Genomic DNA, 24193 nt, shown 5'->3' with positions numbered 1-24193 from the left:
CAGGTCTTTCTGGATGCAGTTGTGGACTTGCAGGAAGTTGTGGTCCCTCTCGAGTTGTAGGTGGTGGTGGGTGTGATAGAGGATTTTAGGGTGTCTCGTGGCAGCGTGTACATGGAGATCTCTGTGGATGGCAGCGCGCTGAAACCCTTGAGGCCCACCGGCGAGGCGTCGCGGGAGTGTGATGGGTCCGTGGAGCGGGAAGAGGAGCGCGAGCGGCGCCGGTATCGGTAACGATAACTGGGAATTCGCGTTATGGCTGAGCCTTGGAGGTAGTCGGCGCGTGCGCCCCTACCCGGAGCTGCCGATGGCGATCGATGAACATGTGCACGGCCAAGACACCCACCATCTCGGCCATGATGAAAGAGAGTGCTCCAAAGTAGAAGGACCAGCCGTAGGAGTAGCTGTTCTTCTTGGAGTCGCTTTTGGAGGGGTCCCCCGCGTTGGCTGATATGTACACTATGATCCCGATGATGTTGCTCAAGCCTGGGGAATGACAGTGGCAGAGGGTTTAGGGCAAGAGACAAGACAGAGGCCGGGTCATAGTGAGCAATGGATTCACAGAGATGAGGGAAAGGATGGGAGAATATAATTTTAATTTTATTATGAAAATAAAAATAAAGCATTTTTGAAGATGAACATTTGAAGATAGGGCTTAAGTGGTTAACATTGCATGCATACACCAATACAACAGTGAACAACACTGACCTCACAATATACATGTACTGTATATGCAGTGTCAGGCCAAATATTTTTAGATAACTGACTCATGCCAGAATATAACGCATTGGACACTGTGTACAACTCTGTCCAACTATCTGTCTGACTGTCTGACTGATCGCCTTAACCGCTGCTCTTACAGCGTGAAGAGAGGCCGGATTGAGGCCTTGATGTAGATCATCTGGGACAGCATGGAATGATTCACACAGGGGTCACGTTCCACAGTGGAGACGATCATGCATTCACATATATTATACACGTATGGTGACTGTTCAGTTTTAGTCATACGCAGAAAAGAGTGTGACATGGTATATCTGGGAAGATGGATCACTGGGAAAGTATGTCAGGGACATCATATTTTTAGAGATGAATCCCAATGGGTAACTTTTAGCCTAGCAACAGGATGAAGAGAAGAGATGTAAAGAAACGAGGGAAGAATGGAACAAGTGATTATATGAGAGACGGACTGGCACGCCAATGGCAGCATGTCATGGCAACTAAAATAAAAACAAAGTCTACTACTCTTAGTCCTTCTCTATCATTGTGAGCTGCACCGCTCTCCTCCTACCCATATGTCCTAGTGTCCATCCTACGATAACACATCTCATTTTTCCTCCTCTTCTGTAGTGAGCCCCCGTCTCTCTCTCTGTGGGCACTCGACTCACCTGAAGACACAAAGAAGATCCCTGCGCTGAGGATAATGTTGTGCCGCGACTTGTAGAACTCGCTGGCAGCTATACACAGACCTCCCATGAAGAGCAGGATGACACTGAGGATGGGAAGATGCTGGAGGCTCGCACCGCACCTGAGAACCACCGGAAGACAAGAAAGAGAGAGAAAGAAAGTGAGTGAGTGAGAGAGAGAGTTTTGGATGTTACGGAAACGGGAAGAGGTATGGGGGTGGGGTGGGGTGGGGTGGGAGGGGAATCTTTTGAGAATCTGCTCCCCTTTTTCTGCGAAGTAAATTCTCAGTGCTAACTCAACTCTTGAGTGTACAAATGGGCCCACATCACCTGACTTGTACAGATCCATTTTGGATTAACGTCTTAAGCACTTAAACCCTATATACTTGTTTGACCGGAGTCCCTCAGGGCTCTATACTCTATACTCTTTTCTGTTTAAGCTCTACATTAAATATCTTTGCTGAAAATATCCGATGCATCGCGTTGCAACGCTATTTTCTGCGAACGTTTTCCCCAGAATACGGCCGTGTATGTGGTAAACACTCAGGATTTCACTGTGAGAGCCACTTCCTAATCAACACTCCATCAAGACTTTGAAAGACTCCATCAACACTGTCTATGAGTGTGTAGCTGTTATCCAACCTTATGCAATCACAACGCCCGACTCCCCCCTCTGTCAGGGGTCCCAGGGGATGGCAATTGCCACCCACTAGCATTCACATTTAACCTCAAATTCAGTTCTTTTGTACATATTTTCTCCACCTCTGTGCATTCTTTTATTTTGTATTTGTTGGGGGGGGGGGGGGGGTTCTGCCTTTATATATAAACAGGGAGCGAACCCGCATTAGAGCCTATGCGGTATGCGCCTCAATCACTCAACCATCAGCGCTCCCTCTGAGCATTCTTTACAGATTCATCTGATTTTAGATTGGACGCACCTAAATCCACGCCCATCTATCTACTATGTGACCTGACACACATGTTATAGACTTGAGTTTTCTTGTCTTGAAACCACATGCATTTATTAACCACTTTCAACCTGGTGTTCCTATTTTGGTTATGGTTGGTGGTCATTATCATCGTCTGGACTGGACTACTGCAATGGAGTCCTGTTTGGGTTCCAAACAAGTACCTGGATAGGCTCCAGTATGTCCAAAATTCAGCTGCCAGAGTTCTCACCCGCACCAAGCCTTGGCAGCACATCACCCCCACCCGTAAACAACTGCACTGGCTTCCTGTTAAGTTCCGCATCTATCACAAACTCCTCCTTCTCACCTACAAATGTCGAAACGCCCTGGTTCCACAGTACCTCTCAGGCCTCCTCCATAAACCGACTCTGTCACGGAACCTGCGGTCCACAGACTTGGACCTCCTTTCTGTCCCCAAACAAACAAACAAACCTTGGGCTGCCTTGAAAAAGACACCTATTCTCTCAGGCTTATGGCAAATAGTTGTTTTTTGTTTTTGTTTGGTTGTTGTTTGTAGGTTGTTCATTGTTTTTGATGTAAAGCGTTCATAAAAAGGCGCTATATAAATTAAAGCTATTATTGTTATTAACAATCATTTCACTAACAGGGCTTAAATTGTAACATTTTTGCCACCTTCTAGCTTTTCCTGAAATGACACCCCTGATCTCTCTCTCTCTATCTCTCTCTCTCTCTCTCCCCTCTCTCTCTCTCTCTCTCTCTCTCTCTCTCTCTCTCTCTCTCCCCTCTCTCTCTCCCTCTCTCTCTCTCTCTCTCTCTCTCTCTCTCTCTCTCTCTCTCTCTCTCTCTCTCTCTCTCTCTCTCTCTCTCTCTCTCACTCACTCAGCAGCCCTCTTGTTCCTAGACTGGATAGCCAACGTGTCTGCATTGTGTGGTGTCATGTAAAAGGCTGTTAACACAGGTGCTATGGGGCTTTGGCATGTGTATTAGCAGGGCTGCAGTGCAGGGGGATGCAGCTTTGTGTCCTTGAAACAAACTGATGTCCTTGCAGCTAATTATCATGAAGCAAGATGTGGAAGGTGGAGGTGGAGGGAAATGATGTTATTGATGAAGGCTAATGGGGTTTCTCTTCCATCCTATAATGCTGACATGGTCCCCTGTGTGGAACGGACCAAGGCTTTGGCTTATAGGGAGTTCTGCTGTGGTTCCAGGTTGAGTTTTTAAAGGCATATACTGTAGACTACTTCTACAGTTTGTAGTCTTAAATCCCAGAAATGAGTTCTTGATGAGTTTCCTAGACGTATTTCTGAAGCTTTCTTACCATAGGTCTTTTCAAATTTTGCAGAAAATAAGGTCTGTCGTTAATATAATATAAACAGAAAGTTCAACGTTTTGTTTTACATGACATTATGTTATGTGTTCTTTGTTTTGTTTTTGTACTTATATTGCGTGTGGTTAAAAAATATAAGCGTTTGGGTGGCAGTGCAGGGGAAACGTTGATTGATTCATGTACTTTATTTAGTAAAAGACATGAGAAACAGTACATGGAAGTACAATTCACAATACAAGGTCTACTAAACTGGATAACTCATAAAGCACTAAGCTTGTTCCTGCCCACCACTATAGAGACTGGGGTTCAATTCCACCATGGTGCCTCCGGCTTAGCCGGGCACTCTTAAAGAACACAACTGGCTGTGTCTGCGGAGAAGGCAGCCAGCGAGGGTGATCTCTGTCGCTGCACTAGTGACTCCTCCAGGTTGGCCGGGGGGGGTCTGTTCAGCTGCGGAGGAGACTTGCGGTTGTCTATACCAGTGGTTCTCAACCTGTGGGTCTGATGATGAAAATTATTTTGGCGGGTCCCCAGATGATTAGCTTAATGTGAACATTGTTTTCTCACTCAACAGTAAACAAACCAACATACAGTATAAAATCATGGATTCTTCTGACGAGGTGAAAGAAAAGCTTTGATCATAAAATGGTCATTGGTCAATAGGTCTGCTATTATTTCATAAAGTCCACATTTATTTACAAAGAAAACCTTTTGTCACGCATATTAAATTAATACCTCTACGCATATTTATTTATTTTTGTAGTTTCATATGCGCTTTTTTGAAGGGGTGTCTGGGCCGGGTCTGTCTCGGAATCTCGGAAATAATCGGATCTCGGAACGAATTTCACGGCGCCAATTAGGGTCCGGTTCTGGAAGGAGTCGTAACGGCGAAATCGGACAAATTTCATGGGACCATTTCGGTTCGGGTCCTTTTTTTTACCTGTGAAGAGCTCTACCTGACACTATGACTCAAACATATTAGTCGGATTCGGCAGTGCGACGTACTCTAGATGTGAGGGCCACATAACGGCCAGAATCTCTAGTAGTCGAAACCAGTGTAAAGAAGAAGTATTCATGTGTCTTTCTATGTGTCTTTCTTTTTTTGTAGGTCACCTCCGCCCGTCCTGCACACAAGCCTTTCTCCTGTCAGCTCTCCCACTCGCCGCTCCTTTAGCCTCCCTCTCCTGATTAACATGAACACGCTTAAACTTTCATCAGGCTGGTTAAATTTTCACCACCCCATCTCATCTCTCCACGCAGCTGCCACCTCAGCACTTTCCTCCCATAGCTTCTCCTCAAAGTGCTGACATCGGGCTGGGCATCTTGTGCGTTGAACCCTTGTGCGCCTTCACCTCCACGGGGACCAGGAGCTCCTGGCGACCCATCTGCCTCACTACCTCTCCCCCCTGCCCCCACCCGCCACTATCCCCGTACTTTCCCCTTCCTCTTCGCCCCCAACGCACCACAGCTCTGTGGGAAACACCACCCGGAGCCTGAGAGACAGCAGCCAACAGCTGCAGTGGGAGAGAGAGAGAGAGAGAGAGAGAGAGAAAGAGAGAGAGAGAGAGAGAGAGAGAGAGAGAGAGAGAGAGAGAGAGAGAGAGAGAGAGAGAGAGAGAGAGAGAGAGAGAGAGAGAGAGAAGAGAGAGAGAGAGAAAGAGAGAGAGAGAGAGAGAGAGAGAGAGAGAGAGAGAGAAAGAGAGAGAGAGAGAGAGAGAGAGAGGAGAGAGAGAGAGAGAGAGAGAGAGAGAGAGAGAGAGAGAGAGAGAGAGAGAGAGAGAGAGAGAGGAGAGAGAGAGAGAGAGAGAGAGAGAGAGAGAGAGAGAGAGAGAGAGAGAGTGAGAGAGAGAGAGAGAGAGAGAGAGAGAGAGAGAGAGAGAGAGAGAGAGAGAGAGAGAGAGAGAGAGAGAGAGAGAGAGAGAGGCGCCAGCCAAGTGATGGCCACGGCTGGCTGGCCTGCTCTTCACTCACCCTCCGCTAGGCTTTCAACAGTAACTACAGGAAGGACGGTGACAGATGAGGCCTACCATCGCGCTGCTTTCTTTGTACAGTATTCATCGTTGCTGCTCTTACATCGGCATGAGCATGGTTTAATTACTGCCTGCTACAAGCCGTGCTGAAATAGCCATCTGGAGAAAGGAGGTACCTGTGAGTTAGATGAGATTGGGTTGCTTTTATCTAAGCTGTTTTTGTTTGTTTTTGTTTTTTATTATTATTATTAACTTGTATATAGGCCCGTGGAGAAATTCCTCCTCTGCATTTCACCCATCCTTAATACTAGGAGCAGTGGGCTGCCACCTAGGGACCCTCTGGGAGCAATTGGGGGTTCAGTATCTTGCTCAAGGAGATTTTGACAGAGGATTGAAGTGGGGACCTTCCGGTTCCCAGATGGCCACTCTACTTCCAGAGCCACTGCGTTTCTTAATTGAAAATCAGTTGCGGTCATATGACAAGTATTAATTAGGTTCTACACTCTGTGTACAAATGTGTGAATGGTGGTTTGGTCATCAACTGTCAGACATGTGTAGCTGAGCTCATTCCCAGATGCATCAATCCTTTGTCACGATGATCGTTTTCTTGAAAGGCTAATTTATTGTTAGCCTTTACTGTCGACCTGGCAATTCTTTCTGTTTAAAATAGGCAATTTAATTTTTTTCATGGAGAGACGGTGACACTTGTCAAAAAGGTTGTGCGTCAGTCATCTTCCAGACAGCTACAGAAATTGAGCCTTGTGTGATTACCTTAATTTCCTTATTCTTTTGCTTCCATTCTTCTTTCACCCATCTGTGTCCATCTGCTGTCTCTTACACGCTTTCTCATTCCACAAGCTTCCTCTTCACTTCACCCTACCTCTCTTTTTCCATTTCTCTCTCCCGCTCCCTCTCTTAACTGACACTCGGTCTGGGCACAAGACAATTTGTGAGATAAAGTGCCGTCTGCCCTTGCACTTCCACTCACCCCCCCCCCCCCCTTTTTCTTTATCTGTTCCTGTTCTCCGTCCTCCTTGTCTCCTGTGCGCAGACCAGAGAGAATTGTGGCGTTTAGGGTTACAGGTGGATGTGATTAAATATTAAGCTGTCCTGAGAGTTGACCCTGCTCCTCTGTCCCCTTCCAAACGCATCAGTCCTCCTTCATTCCCTCATCTCTCCAGCCAACCCACTGCCTCTCCCCCTACCCTACATCCAGTTAACCCTGGGGGTATTGACGTGGGCAGTCACAGCACATTACCTGGGAGAGGACATTGGAACTCCTTCCCATCTATCAGCATCATTTGCACAGAGAAAGGAGGGATAAAGGGCCAGCCAAACGTATTGATTGTTGACACAGAGGGTGTTTAATAGCACAGATCTCAAGGTGATGGCAAAGTTGAGAAAACCTCAAAAAGATCTGACTGTTGGCAAACTACAGTTCATTGAGAGTGGGAGATAAATTAATTACCTAACGTGTTCAGTCATTCAAATGTTAAATGAAGGGAGGTTAGAAAGATAAATGATAAAACACAGATTGATTTTGATAATGAAGCGTATTGTTTCAGACTGTAAAGGGAAGCTTTGAGAATTGTCAGCTGCACTGTATGACCACAAGTTTGAAGTTTCTATGTCAAAACCCTTGCAAGTTGTGCAGAGTAACAGGGACATTTTGAACGTGATTAGACTTCTGACAAGGACGTTTTCGAGGGCAAGACAGCAAGGTTTGTTTTGCCTGGAGTGCTTCTCTGGTCATATGCATTCTCTGCATTAACCACTTTAACCCCAGCATCCGTATTGTTGGGAAAACCTTAGAAGAAAATAGCAGATCTACAAGCACACAATGCCTCGCAACACTGTGAGCTTGTAGATCTGCTATTTTCAGCGAAAAATAATAAATGTAGAGCGAAAATAGAAAAGTCACCCAGTATAGAGCCCTGAGGGACTCCGGTCAACCTAGTACATGCATGCTCAGGAGCACACTCAAAAGTGCAGTGACCTTCGCTGGGTTCGGGCTGGAGTTTGCAGCCTGGGTTTGGCTATCCGTGCTCTACCTCGAAAGAAAGGTCCCACTCCCCACAGACACAGCAGTCTTCATGCCAGAATGCACTCTATTCTACACATAATATTAAATATGTCAGCTGAGTGTTCACGTAGCATACATATGAAATTCGGAAAGGCATTTCCATCAACATCTCAGTTGTTTTCGGTAAGAGAGCGAGCAAGACCCGGAGATGGAAATTCTTGGAGGAAGACAGGGTGATAACTGTGCCCCAAGGCTCTGCCTGAGAGACCTCCCATTTAGAACCAATCTCTCCTCACCAAATACTGACGGCTTCACATCTTCACTCTCCATCTTTCAAGCACCCGGCTGAGCCCCCTGTCAGAAATTTGGATCCTGCCTGGAGGGATGTTAAGCATGGCAGCACCCCGGAGGGAAGGTAGACAGACAGGCAGGCTGACAAGATGACAGATAGACAGAGATCGTCTCAACTCAGCTGGCGAAAGGCTTAGAGTGCAAGAGGGAGCAGTATGGTAGAACATTGTGTTCAACGCTCCTGTTGTGTGATAATGTGTGCATGTATATTATGTGCTGGACTGTATGGCAGAAAGTGAACCGCCATTGTCATCCTCATCCTATAGAATGCCAGTACAGGAGGGCTGATGGTTTATTCTATTATCTCAGCCCAGACAACTTTATTCGGACGGAGTGCTGCTAGGATGGTCACTTTTTCCTGGGAGAGAGCTGCAGGGATTCTCCTGTGTGGTAAAAAAGCTGTCAATCTCCGGCTACTGCTGCTGCTGCTGGAAAGCAGTGACCCTGTCCAAATGAAAACTTTGACCTCCCTCCTAATAGCTAACGATGGCAGTAGCGGTGGTTTCTGAAGCCCTCACCACAGCCCCACATGAAAGGCACAGGGCTAATCAGGGATGCACTCGGGAGCCCTGCGATTAGCACCGAGGTCGCCGTTTTCATTTGGCTCGAGGTCATAATCACAAAGAGCAGAGCATCTTCTCCTTTCTCCCCATGACACCCCCCCCCCCCTTCGCGCACAGTCTATGTGACACCCAGCACCCCACTGGGGAGCCTCTCCCGCTCTAAACACCATTCCCTTCAGTCCCCTGTCTCCTCATCTGTTCAGCACTTTGGACTATACCTCCTACTAAACATAAGTACAAAATCATAACTTGCTTTCATCAGTTTTTTTCTTCCAAATCTTTCTAAAAGTTTCAAAAATAGTTGCTCTACAAACTCACAACCTGTGTGTGTGTGTGTGTGTGTGTGTGTGTGTGTGTGTGTGTGTGTGTGTGTGTGTGTGTGTGTGTGTGTGTGTGTGTGTGTGTGTGTGTGTGTGTGTGTGTGTGTGTGTGTGTGTGTGCTGGTAGATCGAATAGTTTAGCTGTTCATCGTAGTATATATAGGGCTTAATAAGTGGTTAACATGGCTGAAATGTGTGTTGATATGTGTGTGTGTGTGTGTGTGTGTGTGTGTGTGTGTGTGTGTGTGTGTGTGTGTGTGTGTGTGTGTGTGTGTGTGTGTGTGTGTGTGTGTGTGTGTGTGTGTGTGTGTGTGTGTGTGTGTGTGTGGAAAAGGAAAAGGGGTTGGGAACCACTGCTCTAAAGAACCATGCTGATGGTCTGGCATGTTTAACTCACTGACAATGACTTACTGTATACTTGACAATACTACCGACCATTTCCCAAAGAATGATGTTCAAGGTAATGTAATCCTTAAGGATTTACTTATTTATTGACGTGGGTGGAAATAACATGCAGAGATAGGGATCTAGTGCAACACCAATAAGGTCCGTGTGTATCCCAAGACCAAAGTATATCCCCTCTAACAATACAGTGCACTTCTGGCAGCTTCCTCCACTGGGGATGTGGAGTTGCCCCATGTTTAAAGTACAAATGGATTTCATGACTTATTAACGGTTTAATGATGCTTAGCTAACATAAACTCCATAATTCATGTAAATTGAGTAATGTTTTTGACTTGTAAAATGTAAACAAATGCTAAATCTAAAAATAAAAGCCATTAATGGGAAAATATTTACGTACAATTATGGCCAAAGCTGTGAATAGACCTGATCATAGTATGGATTTCAATAATGAGAAAGCTCTACCAATCAGAATACTACTTAACACAGACAAGGCCAAGCGTTCTTTATTATCAGAGAAACACTGGCTGAAAATGTGGCCGTATTTAGTGTGCCGCAAAGAAAGTGGGCACGTGGGCGGCTTTATCTGCCCGTCCTGTTCATGGCTGCACTAGTGGAGGAGATGCCTGCAGTCCTGACAGTATGTGCCAGCCTACTCACAGAGACACAGGGTGAGAGCGGATGCTGTGTACTGTATTGATTGGCACAACTTCAGCTTCGGCTGGTGTCCGGGCTCTGGCACTCTTGAACATTGACACTCCTCTCACACAAACAAACAACTTAAACACTCCACGCAGTAAACCTATACCTGCAGGCCATTGTACCATTACTGTATGTATTTTACACCATTTGAATCAGAATCTTACTTTTGGACTGTAAATAGTACACAATCTGAGTACACAGAACACTATCTCACAGTTTATTTATATCATGTGGGCGATTTCTGACATTAACACCACAATAATGTCACATTGAACAGCACTGTTCAGGTCAGGGCAGTGCTAAATATGTGCAACATAATACACACATAATGTACACATGCATACACTGATTGGTGCATGTGGGTGCACAAACACGCACGCACACACACGCACGCACGCACACACACACACACACACACACACACACACACACGCACACGCGCGTGCATGCGCACGCGCACATGTACACGCACACGCACAAGCACACGCACACACGCAGAACAAGACATGAAATAAATATGCAGAGTTCTTTTCACAAAGGCATCTCTTTGAACCTCCTTCTACCTCTCTCTCCCTGTCTGTCTTTCTTTCTTTCTCTCTCTCTTTCATTGACAGCATTGAGAGGAAATTAGCATTGGCTCTTAATCAGCCTCTCCCAGCCCTGAATGTGCTGATGTGCAGGACAGGGTCATGCTAATCAGGTGCCGCAGCTCCCAGGCACATTGATTTAATACTACAAACGCTTATTAATCCCCACCACACTATCACCTCTTCCTCCTATTCCTCAATACTAATGCCTCATTTATACTATGTCATACGACAGTGTCGCATGCCGAAAATGGCTGATCTACAAGCTCAGCTAAATGAGGCTTCAGCCCTTGCACCGTCCTCATCCTGACCAACAGCACCCCTGGTATCAGATTCATCATTGCTGTATAAGAGTGGGAATCATCACTGAGCAAACTAGTCTGTGGTGGAACAGGTTGCATATATATACACATTTACAAGGTTGCCAACTGTTCAATAAACCGTGGAGTGAGAGCTATTTCCTTCCCACAGCTTCATCGGGCCCTAATGGCTACTTACATGAGATCCACATTATTTGTTTTTTTTATACAGAGAGGCATGAAACAGAGCGTGTGAAGAGGGTCATTGGTATGAGTCTCACGCTCAATGCACGATACAGACATGGTCAGTATCTCCCAGGCTGCGGACCTGGCAGGCTTCAAAATGTCCACCATTGTGCCCATCCCCAAGAAATCCAAGGTGACATGTGTGAATGACTGGAGAGTGGAGACCTGTCGCTTTCTCCACAATAGTCAGCAAATGATTTGAGAAGCTGGTGAGAGAATACATCTGCTCCACACTACCTACCTCACTGGACCCGTGGCAGTTTGCATTTCGTCAAAACAGATCCACCGACAATGCAAGGCATGTCTCTTCACAACGCCCTGTCGTACATGGATGACAAAAAGCTGAAGGACAAGTACATGCGTATGTTGATCGTGGACTACAGCTCAGCTTTCAACACCATTGTCCCAGCAAGACTTGACAAAAAGCTCAGAGACCTAGAGCAACACCCAAGCATGTGCGATACTAGACTTCCTGTCGAACCGCCGCCAGGCGGTGAGAATGGTCAGTATCACATCCGACACCCTGACCCTCAGCATTGGAGCACCCCAAGGATGCATGCTGAGTCCTCTCCTCAACTCCCTGTACATGCATGACTGCACGGCGACACACATCTCCAACCTCATCCTGAAGTATGGTGATGACACAACAGTGATATAGAGATTATCAACGATGATGAGTTTGCCAACAGAGATGAGATCAGTTTTCTGGCACTCTGGTGCCAGAACAGCCTCACCCTCAAAGTCGACAAGACCAAGGAGCTGATCGTGGACTTCAGGAGGCCGAGGAGAGAGAATGCGCCCGTCTTCATCGATGGAGTTGCAGTACAAAGGGTCAGCGAGTTCAAGTTCCTCGGAGTACACATAGAGGGGGATCTCAAGTGGGATATACACACCACGCATGTGAGGAAAAAGGCCCAGCAGCAACTATACTGGTTTCATTGCCTGAAGAAGTTATCCCCTGCATCCTCAGATTGTACTACAACAGCTCCATTGAAAGTGTCCTGTCAGGCTGTGTTACAGCCTGGTATGGAAACTACACTGCCAGAGAAAGGAAAAACCTACAGCGGGTAGTGCGGTCAGTAGAACGCATAATGGGAGTCGAGCTCCCCTCACTCCAGGACCTGTACAAGAAGAGGTGCGTAGTCAATGCACAGCGCATCATCAAGGACAGGCACCACCCCAGCCACAAACTGTTAAAACCCCTACAACGCCGTAGTATCAACGGCCAGACCACCAGGTTTATGAACACTTACCACCCAGATACCATCAGACTGATGAACAAGGCATGACCTCCACCTGTCATCAGGCAGGCCTTGGAGTTTTGCTTTCCTCATGGACCTACCTGTGGATTATACCAGTAAAAGCAATGGTTGAATTTATACTCGCTTGCGCCTTAATCTCATGCACAACACACTGATACTATTCTTGCACCATAATGTCTATATTATGAACAGTATATACCAGCTGCTATGCACATGCACCTTATTACTAATACCTCATGTACATACAGTAATGTTCAGATGGATATGCTGTGTGCAAATATGTAGATAGATACCTTGTTGTCTTTCTTTGATTACTGCTTTTTTCTTCCCTTCTCCCCTAGGAAAGTGTGTCAGTGTATATATGTCATGTAGCTGTCACCATTTTCAGTCTACACCTACAGCCCATAGCACTTGTCCTAGCCTTGACGACCTTGCAGGTTTATGTTATGTAGACAGATGCCAGATTCAAATGTAGACCTGGCATCCTATAGTGTGTATAGTTTCAATGTACTCCTAACAGGTTTTTGGGGGGACAATTTACCGAAACGAGGTAAAAAGAAAATCGTTTCGGTAAAAAGAAAATTTACTTCGTCCCCCCAAAAACCTGTTAGGAGTACGTTTCAGGCAATTTTGAGTTGAATGGTAGTACTTTGTGGTGACTTTTTTTTTCGTCCCTAACATTCATCGAGCTCTGGACTTAATAAATTTTCTTTTTACCGAAACGATTTTCTTTTAATGATCTTTCACCAATACATAATGGTATAGGATCGATGTGTTTATGGTTAAATGGAGAGAACAATATTGAGTATCAGGTTTGTATTGCTGTCTAATCAGACACAACTACTTGACCTATTATTTGTGTTCAAACATCACATTTGAACAGGGTAAAGCAGGACTGAAATATTTTAGGATCCTTTAGTGGAGGTTATGAGTTTTCTTTAGTTGTGGAGAGATAATTGAGAAATTTGCTATCTATTGCCTTGAGGTCAGCTATTATAAAGGTTGCAAGCAGGCAGCTTGCAACCGATGTCAATGGAAACCCTATCCAAAACTGCCCCCTCCCCCCTCATTTACTTTAAATTTAAATAAAGTAGTGAAAATATTTTCAGTACATATGTATTTGTGCTCAGATTTGTCTGGACCTATAGATCCTACAGCTAAAGATGGGTTCAGATACACATTAGCATTCACTGATGACTACTCAGGAGCAGTTTTTGTATATTTCTTGAAATCGAAGAATGACAGTCTACAGGCTACAGAGAAGTACATAGCTGACGTATCACCTTGTGGAAAAATCAAAAGCATTAGATCAGAAAATGGTACAAAATATACTTATGGTCAATTTCAGTCATTGCTAAGTAAAAATGTCATGACATGAGATCTCAGCTCCTTATTCACCCCATCAGAATGGGACAGCTGAGAGAAATTGGAGAACACTGTTTGAAATGGCAAGATGCATGCTAATTGAAAGTAACCTACCAAAAGAGTTGTGGACATTACAGTTATGACTGCTGCAGTTATTCGAAATAGGTGTTACAACAAACGTCACGTGTAGGACAGACTCCATATTACATGTTGACAGGTAAGAAGATTAACCTTTCAAAAATGAGAACATTTGGGTTACCGTGCTATGCTTACAAACCAGCTAAGAAAAAGTTGGATTCAAGATGTGAAAAGGGTGTTTTTGTAAGCTATGATAAGAACAGTCTTATTTGGTGTTCTTTCCCAATACAGGAAAAGTACTCAAAATTAGTTTGGTCAAGTTTATAGGTTAAAGACATCTCAAGCATGGATGTCCACAGTAAGGTGGATTTTTTAAATTGTGAATCAAGTTTGTATCCATTGCCATTGACTTCCAGACTTCTAGAACATCTAGTAGAGCCCAATCAGAGGACCTCAGGTGACTGACAGGCACATGGGTTTCCAGCAGCTCAGCTAGATATTGAGGTACCAGGCCGTTAAGAGCTTTAAAAGTTAACAATTAAATATTAAAATCAGTCGCATTCTGCACTAACAGGGAGGCACCATAGGAAGCACCATAGATGACAGGGAAGCACCATAGATGGCATTTTCTTAATGGTTTTTATATTGGACGACATAGTGCAGCATGGCATTGTTTTTAAATGTTTTTTTACATTGGATGACATAGTGTAGCATGGCATTTTCTTAATGTTTTTTTTACATTGGACGACATGGTTGCAAGTGTCTTCCAACCTTCTAGATCTTGTTAAATACAGTCCAGGGGCCTATTTCACGAAAGAAGAATTAACTGGTGTGGTTGTCATGGTTCCTAACCATGTGTCATGTGTTTCAGAATGATTGGAGGGCGGAGTGTGTCATCAGTGGAGATCCGATCCGATCCACCTGGATTGTCCTCTATAAAAGAGGTGGCTGGAGTTTAAGAACTCTCCTTCACCATTTCAAACAAAGTGTCACACCTGTTCACCCTCTACCAGAAGTTTAAGAACTCTCCTTCACCATTTCAAACACACTGGCCCTCATTTATCAATGGAGCGTAAAAAACTGCAATTTTTTTGCCTTAAATCTGGCCGTTGGCCAACGTCCAAGTGGCATTTATCAAGCGATCCTATACAGCCAATCCTAGCGTACATTTGAGTCACGGGCTGCGGTGACGCCACGTTAATTGAGAGATAGCAGGCAAGTCAGTAATAAAAATGTGAACGTTTATGGAGTGATCATTGATGAATGAATTCTAAACATTAATGGATATGCTGGTCAAAGGTTTGGAGCGTCAGGTTTATATCCTCAACCCAGGATATATATGTAGATCTGCTATTTTCAAATAGCCAATGCAGCCAGATCTGCAATCTTATCTGAATGGCTGTTAAAGCAGTTTGTTTAAATGAGTTAATAAAATGTTATATTTTCACAGGGATTATTTATTAGTGTGTTGGATACATGTGTCCAGATGCCTGTCAGACGGTCAGACAATGCTGCTCCGCAGGTCTAGGATGGAACAAACGGGTGCAGCCAACGTCAACAACTGCCTCCTACCTGTCATGAGATCTGAGCGGGCCGTATGCTAAAGTCAAAGTCAGGATATATTGATAAATACACTGCGTTGATAAATGAGGGCCATCTTGTTCAAGCAAAACGTTTCAGAAACTATCAAACGTTTTAGCAATCTCTCTGGGAACACTCACGCATCACATGGACTTCACTACGTCCTGAGAGTAGGCTATAATAATCTTATATCTTTACTCACACACACACATAGACTTCACTACGTCCTGAGAGTATAATAATCTTATATCTTTACTCACACACACATAGACTTCACTACGTCCTGAGAGTATAATAATCTTATATCTTTACTCTCACATCACATGGACTTCACTACGTCCTGAGAGTATAATAATCTTATATCTTTACTCACGCATCACATGGACTTCACTACGTCCTGAGAGTATAATAATCTTATATCTTTACTCACACATCACATGGACTTCACTACGTCCTCGTCCTGAGAGTATAATAATCTTATATCTTTACTCACACACACATGGACTTCACTACGTCCTGAGAGTATAATAATCTTATATCTTTACTCACGCATCACATGGACTTCACTACGTCCTGAGAGTATAATAATCTTATATCTTTCCGTGTGGTTGTATATTTTCTGTTCGATGTTTTTATTTGATTGATTGAATACTTAACTAATAGTTTGCAAAAAGTACCGCGGCACAGTTATACAATGATGCTAAAAGGATAACACAAAAAGCCCAGAGGGCTTGTTTCCATTGTGGTCCTGTGTATTCAGTTCATCAAGACATATAAAGACACACAAAACGATATGATCAATACTGGGAGCAATAAAGGTATACTAGAAGCTCGGCCGCCGAGCGTCTAGCCCTTCGGGTTGCCGAGGGTCTAGTCGGGGACCGGCCTACACAGGAACGATGTAAATAGGGAATGAATGTTCCACCCTTTAAATCAAACCCCATTATACCTGTTGTCATAGGACCCGTTTTGGCCATCTGTTTGCCTGTGTCCATTTATGCCCATCTGTGTGTGCATTTATGCCCATATATGGAGCTATCTGTGTCTGTGATATATGGACATCTCTGTATGTGTCTGGGTGTGTCCCTTTTATGCCCGTATATGGAGATCTCTGTGTCTGTCTGTGTCCATTTATGCCCATTATCCTAAAGGAGTTCGCTATAAACAATGTTGTCAGTAATGCCCTTGACATTATCCACAATGAAAACTTTTACAGCGCTGGCTCTCTGTCCTCTAGAGAAGGCTGTGTAGAGTTGGCCATGAGCGAACACAGGTTTAGGCAAGTAGATGCCAACTCGTTCATTCTCTTGGCCCTGACCCTTATTGATTGTAACAGAGAATGCTAAGCGGATAGGGAACTGTCGTCTAATGAAGGTGAAGGGAAGCTCACCTCTGTCATAGTGAGGTATTCTTGGTAGGAAGATTGTTTCACCCCTGTTTGTGCCTACTGCAATCTCACACTCAATGACTCTGTCCATCATTTGCATTACCACCATTCTGGTGCCATTCTTGAGAGTGCGGTCAGGACCTGATTGCAGGTTTCTAAGCAGCTTGACTGGTGCGCCTACTTTCAATTTGAGGTTATGATCAGGGATTCAACATAACACTGGCATTGATGAATCTGGAGATCTCATCCCTGTCTTCAAAATCGAGAGTGCCAACATCAACTCCTTTATGGACGTATTTGTACAGGTACTTGATGGTACGGAAGGAGCCAACAAATTCAACATTGATGTGGCATTTATATTTAAGTAGGACCCAAGCGTTGTAAGGAACGACCCACCTGCTGTCAAACAGAAAGTCATTCTTCTTATGGGTGTGACCGACAATGGGCCGTCTGTACTCTGGGTAGCCATGACCATCATGAGGCAGTCGTGTGTTGGCACAGAAGTTTTTAGGGAATTTCTTAGTACAGATACCATTGACCATGCAGGGGCTGTTAGGGTAGGCCGGGCCACAGGGTCCATGTAGCATGAATCGACACACCAGCTCATACAGCTCTGGCTCCTTTTGTTTGTCAGGTATGTCTGCTCTAATTATTTGATCAATGTCATCGACAGTCAAAATCTCATGTAGGAGTAGCAGTATGTGGGCATGTTTCAGTCCTCTCATCTGTCCTTCAATAGTGTGTATTCTAGCCTTCATCTTCCCGAAGACGCCAAGCTTTGTGTCGTGGAGGAGCTCATCCAAACTCCTTTTGAAAACTTTGTTAACAATGTCTGGTCTGTCAGTGGGCTGCTGTCCTGGAAAGATGTTACTCAGTACACCTTCACTCCTTGCTTTTGACGTCATGGTAATGAAGAGGTCAAACCTTCTATATCTGGCTGCTATGGCAAGGGCATCTTGAAAGCGCTTGAATTGGTATCTGGGGCTACCAGTGTGTGAGCCTGGAAGAATTATCTGTTGACCAATCCTGGTGGCCTCAGTCTGTCCTGGCTGTGCTTGCTGTGCAGTTAGGGCATCATCCAGACCTGAATACTGGTGGGCCCTGTACTTGTCTTGTTGTTCCCTACTCCTGTAGAATTTCATCCGGCAACTTTCAATTTTGGAGTATTGATCACAGAAGTATTCTTGAGTAAGTCTCCCTGACTTCAGAAGGGTGTTGAAAGAATTAGTTCTTTGTTGTAGATGGAATCTGAAGAACTCCTGAAGAGTGACTTTGCCTCTGGCTGAATTTGCATTAACCTTGAGGATGGGATTGTCGATGCTGAAGCCAGCATCTCCATATGGCAAGATCAAGGGATAGGCAGCTGGGTCATACATAGGGTGGAGTGAATTGATATGTGTAGTTTGTCTGTGATTAGGTGCATCAGCTGGAGTTCTGTACAGAACAATGTCTCGAGGTTGTGTCTGGTCTCCTGGTGCAAAAATAACAACGTCAGGGACATCAGGAACACTGTCTCCTCCTCCGTCTGCTCCTCCTGTCTGGCCAGCAGATGTTGACTGTCCCATCTGATCCCCTGTCATAGTTTTATGCCCATATATGGAGATCTCTGTATCTGGTTGTCTGTGTCCCTTTATGCCCATAATGGAGATCTCTGTATCTGTCTGTGCCTTCGACTGTGTTGCAGACACAGTGCCGGTTCCCCCTTTAATGCAAACCCCATTATACCTGTTGTCATTGGACCCGTTTTGACTTTATTATGGAGATCTCTGGATCTGTCTGTCTGTTTCCCTTTCATGCCCATATATGGGGATCTATGTATCTGTTTGTATGTGTCCTTTTATGCCCATGTATGGCATATATCTCTGTCGCTTTTTGTTTGTTTCTTCTTTAAGCAGAATATGCAGCCTGCATAAATCTGCATCATTCAAGTCATCATCCCAGTCCCACGCTTTGTTGCTCTTTTCTTTTTTGTAGCGGGAGAGTTCAGCTTGAGTTTTTTTGGAGAACTTGTTTTTTGTTGGTCTTGTGCTGTTGATTTAGCTTGTCTTATGTTTGTCTCCCCCGTCTGCACCTCATCCAACTCAGATCTTGACTGATCCTTGTTTTCTTCAGTAAAAGCAGCACAGTTAATTAATTCTGTCAAGAGTCCTGGACTTAGCTTAGAAGCCGGCTTATATACTTTCAGGGCTCATCCATGCGATTTGGCCCAATTCGGCCTCGGCTTCAATTAGTAGTCACGATTTACAGAAACAAACAGTGGGGGTGATATCTTTTGACAAGCTAGACTGGTCTAGGTCCAGTTGCAACAACTTGCAAGCAGTGGTGGAAAAAGTACTTGAGTAAAAGTATCAATACTGCAATCTGGAAATACTCTGTTACAAGAATTCAGAGTACAGAATTCAAAATTTACTTGAGTAAAAGTACACAAGTATTAGTATCAAAATGTGCTTAAAGTACCAAAAGTAGAAAGTACTCATTATGCAGAATATGTCCCATTTCACAGGTTTCAAATGTATACAAATCTTTTTGAAAATAGCAGATCTACAAGCTCACAATTGTGAGCTTGTAGATCTGCTATTTTCAAATAGCCGAAGTCTATAAAGGGCTGAAGTGGTTAATGTATGTTTTGTAAGGATATTTTAAATCTATAAAGTAACTAGTAACTAAAGTTGTCCAATAATTGTAGTGGAGTAAAAGTATTATATTTGTCTCTGAGATGTAATTGAGTAGAAGCAAAAGTATTGTAAATTGGAAATATCCCAGTAAAGTAAAAAAATACCTTAAAATTGTACTTAAGTGCAGTACTTGAGTACATGTACTTAGTTACTTTACACCACTGGTTGCAAGTTGCAGACAGGTGCACTTTTATGGCGGTTTTCAAGGAGGGTACTCAGGGTCGGGAGTCACACTTTGTGATGTCTAGTGGTGGTAGGACATTCCACATTTTGGTGGCATAATAGTAGAATGAATTCATCCCCATGTTTGCGCCAAATCTGGGGGGAATGAGATCTGTGGAGCTTCCTCTGGTGGTGTGCCCGTGGGCATTTCTCACTCTTTTGAAGTAGTTTGACAGGTACATGGGTACTGTGGTCCCTTAAGTATCCTGAAGACCACAACAAACTCTTACAACAAAACATGAACCTTCTGCTGTGTTTAAAACACAAAAACCAAAGAAACTATATATATATAAACGTTCCTGTTTTGGCTGTTTAAAATGTCTTTAAGTTGTTTGTTGGTTATTATCTACAAGTCTGAGTCAATTACATAAACATAATCTGTTATTAAAACATGAATATATTGATACATGTTGGAAATATTGGAATTTCTGTTTATTCTCTATATGTTGTATTGTATTTTTTATAAATCTATTTTATCTCCATATCTCCACCTTCAATTAATAAAAAGCAACTCTGTCTACATGACACCTCTGTGGGCTCTGGCACAGAAAGCCACACGGTGACCGGGGCCACAGGTTCGATTCCCATCTCTGCAAGCAAGGCCACAGGTTGAAGTCCAGCCTAGCACCGGCACCGAAGCCAATACTCACAGATGTACTCATGTACAGTGGGGGCGGGGGGCAGTATCGCCCCCGTTGTTTCCACACAGTAAAAGTGGGGCTTATGGCAAAATAAATAACACCCACTTCAACTTTTTGATGACAATCAGGTGAGGTCACTTCCTGAACTTCACCTCCTCCCACCTCACTGTTTGATGTCTATGCCAGTGGTGGAAAAAGTACTCACATTTCTTACTTAAGTAAAAGTATTAATACTGCATTGTAGAAATAGTTACAAGTAAAAGTCTGGAATTCAGAATTTACTTGAGTAAAAGTACAAAAGTATTTGTATCAAAATGTACTTAAAGTACCATTTTGGGGGGGGGAAATAGCAGATCTACAAGTTCGCGACACGTTGTGAGCTTGTAGATCTGCTATTGTGAACTTGTAGATAGGCTATTTTCAAATAGCCTATGTATAAAATAGTGTTTTAAAATATAATAATTTATATCTGCAAAGTAACTAACTAAAGTTGTTAAATAATTGTAGTGGAGTAAAAGTACAATATTTGCCTCAGTAGTGGAGTAGAAGTAAAAGTACTGAACATTGTAAATACTCCAGTAACAGTCTGTCCATGACTTCCAAGACTGGGAAACTGCTGTTTGGATCAGCAGACACTACATGTGTCTGGAGATTATTATGGATGCTGTAAATCAGTTGTTCTCAAACGTTTGTCAAGGACCCCCAAATTAATGTATGCATTTGGCCACGGACCCCATCTGAAAAATATTTTGTGCCAGGGACCCCCAGAAGAGAAGATTTATGTTAAGAAATTCAACTTTATTCAAACTTTTCCAAACAATTTCGAGATTTTTCAAAACATTTTAAAAATAGTAGATATATCTGATATGTTTGGATAGCCAAAGTATAAAACGTGGCTTTTGTGGCTTATTGACTCACAAGATGGTTTAGCGTTGATGACAAGAAAGCAGTCTGGGGATCAATTCACTCTGCAGGTTGAATATCCGGTCACAAAAACGGAAACGGAAATGGTGCGAAGGTTTTCAACATACCGGATTCAGTCGGCGGGGCTTTGGACCGGATGTGAATATTGGACGCAGGCGCGCCACGCCTGCTTGATTTGAAAAGTTTGGGGTGCGAGGCGTCACGCTGCTCTGTAAAAGGTATACTGATGTTTGATTTATATCAACATGACACGTTTTTATTCACCAATATTTAACACCATTATTATTTAAGCATTCGAGGTGTTGTAGGACTGTGAATTAGTATGACACCAAACATGGACAAATATGTGAAATATTGTGTTTTATAACCGAGGGAGAAAATGCATCAACCTAGTCATTTTTATCGAGTCTTGACTTTTACTTCATAGATATAATATGCAAATGTCTTAATCGATTAAATTCATCTATTATAGTCTTGATCCAAGGCTATCATCAAACAAAATTCGTTCCAAATGATCACTAAACTAAATTGTCACCTAAAGTTTAAACCTTAAACCACACTCACCGTGAGGGGGTTTGGTAGATCTAACCCGGCCATAAATACATTAATATGCGTTCCGTTTATAATCTATTTAAGTTTTGGATTAAGACGGTCAGGGGTTTTATTTATGATCGAGTCTGATGTTTGTTGGTAGTTTTAAACGGCTCATAAATCCCCATAAATGAATCGAATCCAACACATAAAGCGTTTCAACCCAAAGACACGGATGTAACTCGTCCATACGGGTCGGTTGTGTTTCGTAATATCACGTAAAGTTGAATAAAGAGGCGTTTTAATCCCGTGTGTGTCTGAACACCGTTCTCTTTCCACATTTACATGGGATGTAATCTGCGTTCACCTGCTGACACTGCGCCACTTTCCCAAATAGATTGTAGTTGTGTTTAAGGCTCGTGCGTCTATATTTATGTAGATTTTTTTCCCCGTCACCACCGTATACCTTCAAAAACTGTTCAAAACAGCGTATCTGATACGTTGATACGCATCTGATACGCTGCACCCAGGAGTGGCTGCTGGCTGGGCAGGGGGGCGCAGCAATACAAACAGCAAAAGTGTGGTCTGACCATCTGACTAGTCTAACCCTGAGGTGAAGGCTTATCATGTGCGTGGCTATTGTTCTTGAGGTGATAATTAATGGCTACTGGCGAAGGAATTCACACATTTCAACGACCTGCCATTCACTTCATTGAATAGGTCACTGAATTGAGTACTTCATTAGCATTCAAATTGCGCGTCATAGCACAGCAAAACACAGTTTTGTCAATACAGTTTGTGTCTTCAATGCCAAGTTAATTCTGTAATAGATACAGGAAGGCTCGCTGTTAACACTGCTATTATATCTGATAAGCCTAACCATCATTTATTTATAACAATCCTTGCACTTCTATGGTAATATATATGTATTTTTTGAATGCATCCAAGGCTAAAAGCAGCTCCGAAGTGGTTGAGTTACAGGGTGATTAACATTAGAAACAGTAGAAAATCAGTACAAAGCATATTGTAAGTGTAGGCTACTCAGTGTTACTGTGAAACTGGGCCTGAGTGGGCCTGGCCGAGTTTGTTGCATTGAAAATGCATCTAAGCTTGGAAGTGGTTGAGCTCAGGTGATCAGACATCAGTAAGAAAAATCAGTACAAAAGAAAAATCAGTACAAAGCATATATGGAAAATTTTCACATTAAATATTTTTGTGGGCCACACGCGCGTGCTCATTTTTTACATTTAATTAATTATAGACACGCGCATGCCATGCGTGTGGGAGGCAGGGAATAATCATAGTATACCTTAAAAAAAAAACTAGAACACAACACTGGTATAGTTTAATAAAGAAGTGTTTTAATCCCGCCTGTGGATGAACGTTATTGTATTTCCTGGATTACATGAGGTGTAATACCGGCGTTCACCTGCTGCAACTGCAACAGCGCCACTTACACCCATTGAATGATATATACAGTGATGTTCAGACAGACCAGATTGAAACATTTATTAATTGAATAATACGGAATATTGCTGAACATAAAGGAAAGGGTCCGTATGGTGGGATAACATCTGTAGCTTTGGGATAAACAAGTTATATTTAGAATGTATATATTTATGGAGATGTTTGAGACTTTAACATGGAACTACAAACACTATTTTTGGAGTTCAAGAATTTCATATTAGATAGGCAGTGCTGAAAAGTAACTAAGTAAGTTCACTTAAGTAATATTTTGAGGTATTTGTACTTTAATTGAGTATTTCCAAATTCCAATACTTTTACTTCTACTCCACTACATTTCAGAGGCAAATATTGCACTTTTACTCCACTACAATTATTTGAAAATTTAGTTACTAGCTACTTTTCAGCTATACATTACTACATTATAAAACATACATTAACCACTTAACAGCCCTATTTTATACCTAGGCTATTTATTTTGAAAATATCCGGTCTACAAATAGCTGATCTGCAACGCGTCGCATCGAGCTTGTAGATCTGCTATTTTCAAACATTTTAGTGCTTTTACTTTTGGTACTTTAAGTATATTTTGATGCCAATAATGTTTTACTTTTACTCAAGTAAATTTTGAATTCCGGACTTTCACTTGTAACGGTACTTCTACATTGCAGTATTGATACTTTTACTTAAGTAAAACATTCGAGTACTTTTTTCCACCACTGTAGATAGGATCATAATAATGAAACTTTATTTGTACAGCACTTTGCACATTTCATACTTTTCATAACATTTCTAGAACAAAACAAATGTAAAAGCCTATGGATAGAGATTAAACTGAGCTAAATTGTAACATAAGAAAAATAACACTCAGGCAGGAGAATAAGTAATCTAAACTAAATATCAAAATCGATAAGAAGAAATCTGAGTCTTGATCTAATGCTAAG

General features: G+C 43.0%; 1 protein-coding gene across 1 annotated transcript in view; it reads right to left on the bottom strand.

The window, feature by feature from the left end:
• cacng2a (calcium channel, voltage-dependent, gamma subunit 2a) overlaps positions 1-24193 on the bottom strand; it is a gene marked incomplete at both ends in the record, with an annotated part of 99597 nt that continues 75404 nt past the window's right edge. The window contains 5 exon segments of the mRNA XM_084070706.1: positions 1-53; positions 56-295; positions 298-483; positions 1383-1493; positions 1496-1522. Of these exon segments, the coding sequence (XP_083926832.1) occupies positions 1-53; positions 56-295; positions 298-483; positions 1383-1493; positions 1496-1522 (617 nt within the window).

This window comes from Gymnoscopelus microlampas (genome assembly GCF_963454915.1).
Source record: "Gymnoscopelus microlampas genome assembly, chromosome: 11".
NCBI classification, from domain to species: domain Eukaryota; kingdom Metazoa; phylum Chordata; class Actinopteri; order Myctophiformes; family Myctophidae; genus Gymnoscopelus; species Gymnoscopelus microlampas.
This window is presented reverse-complemented; position numbering and strand designations above follow the sequence as displayed.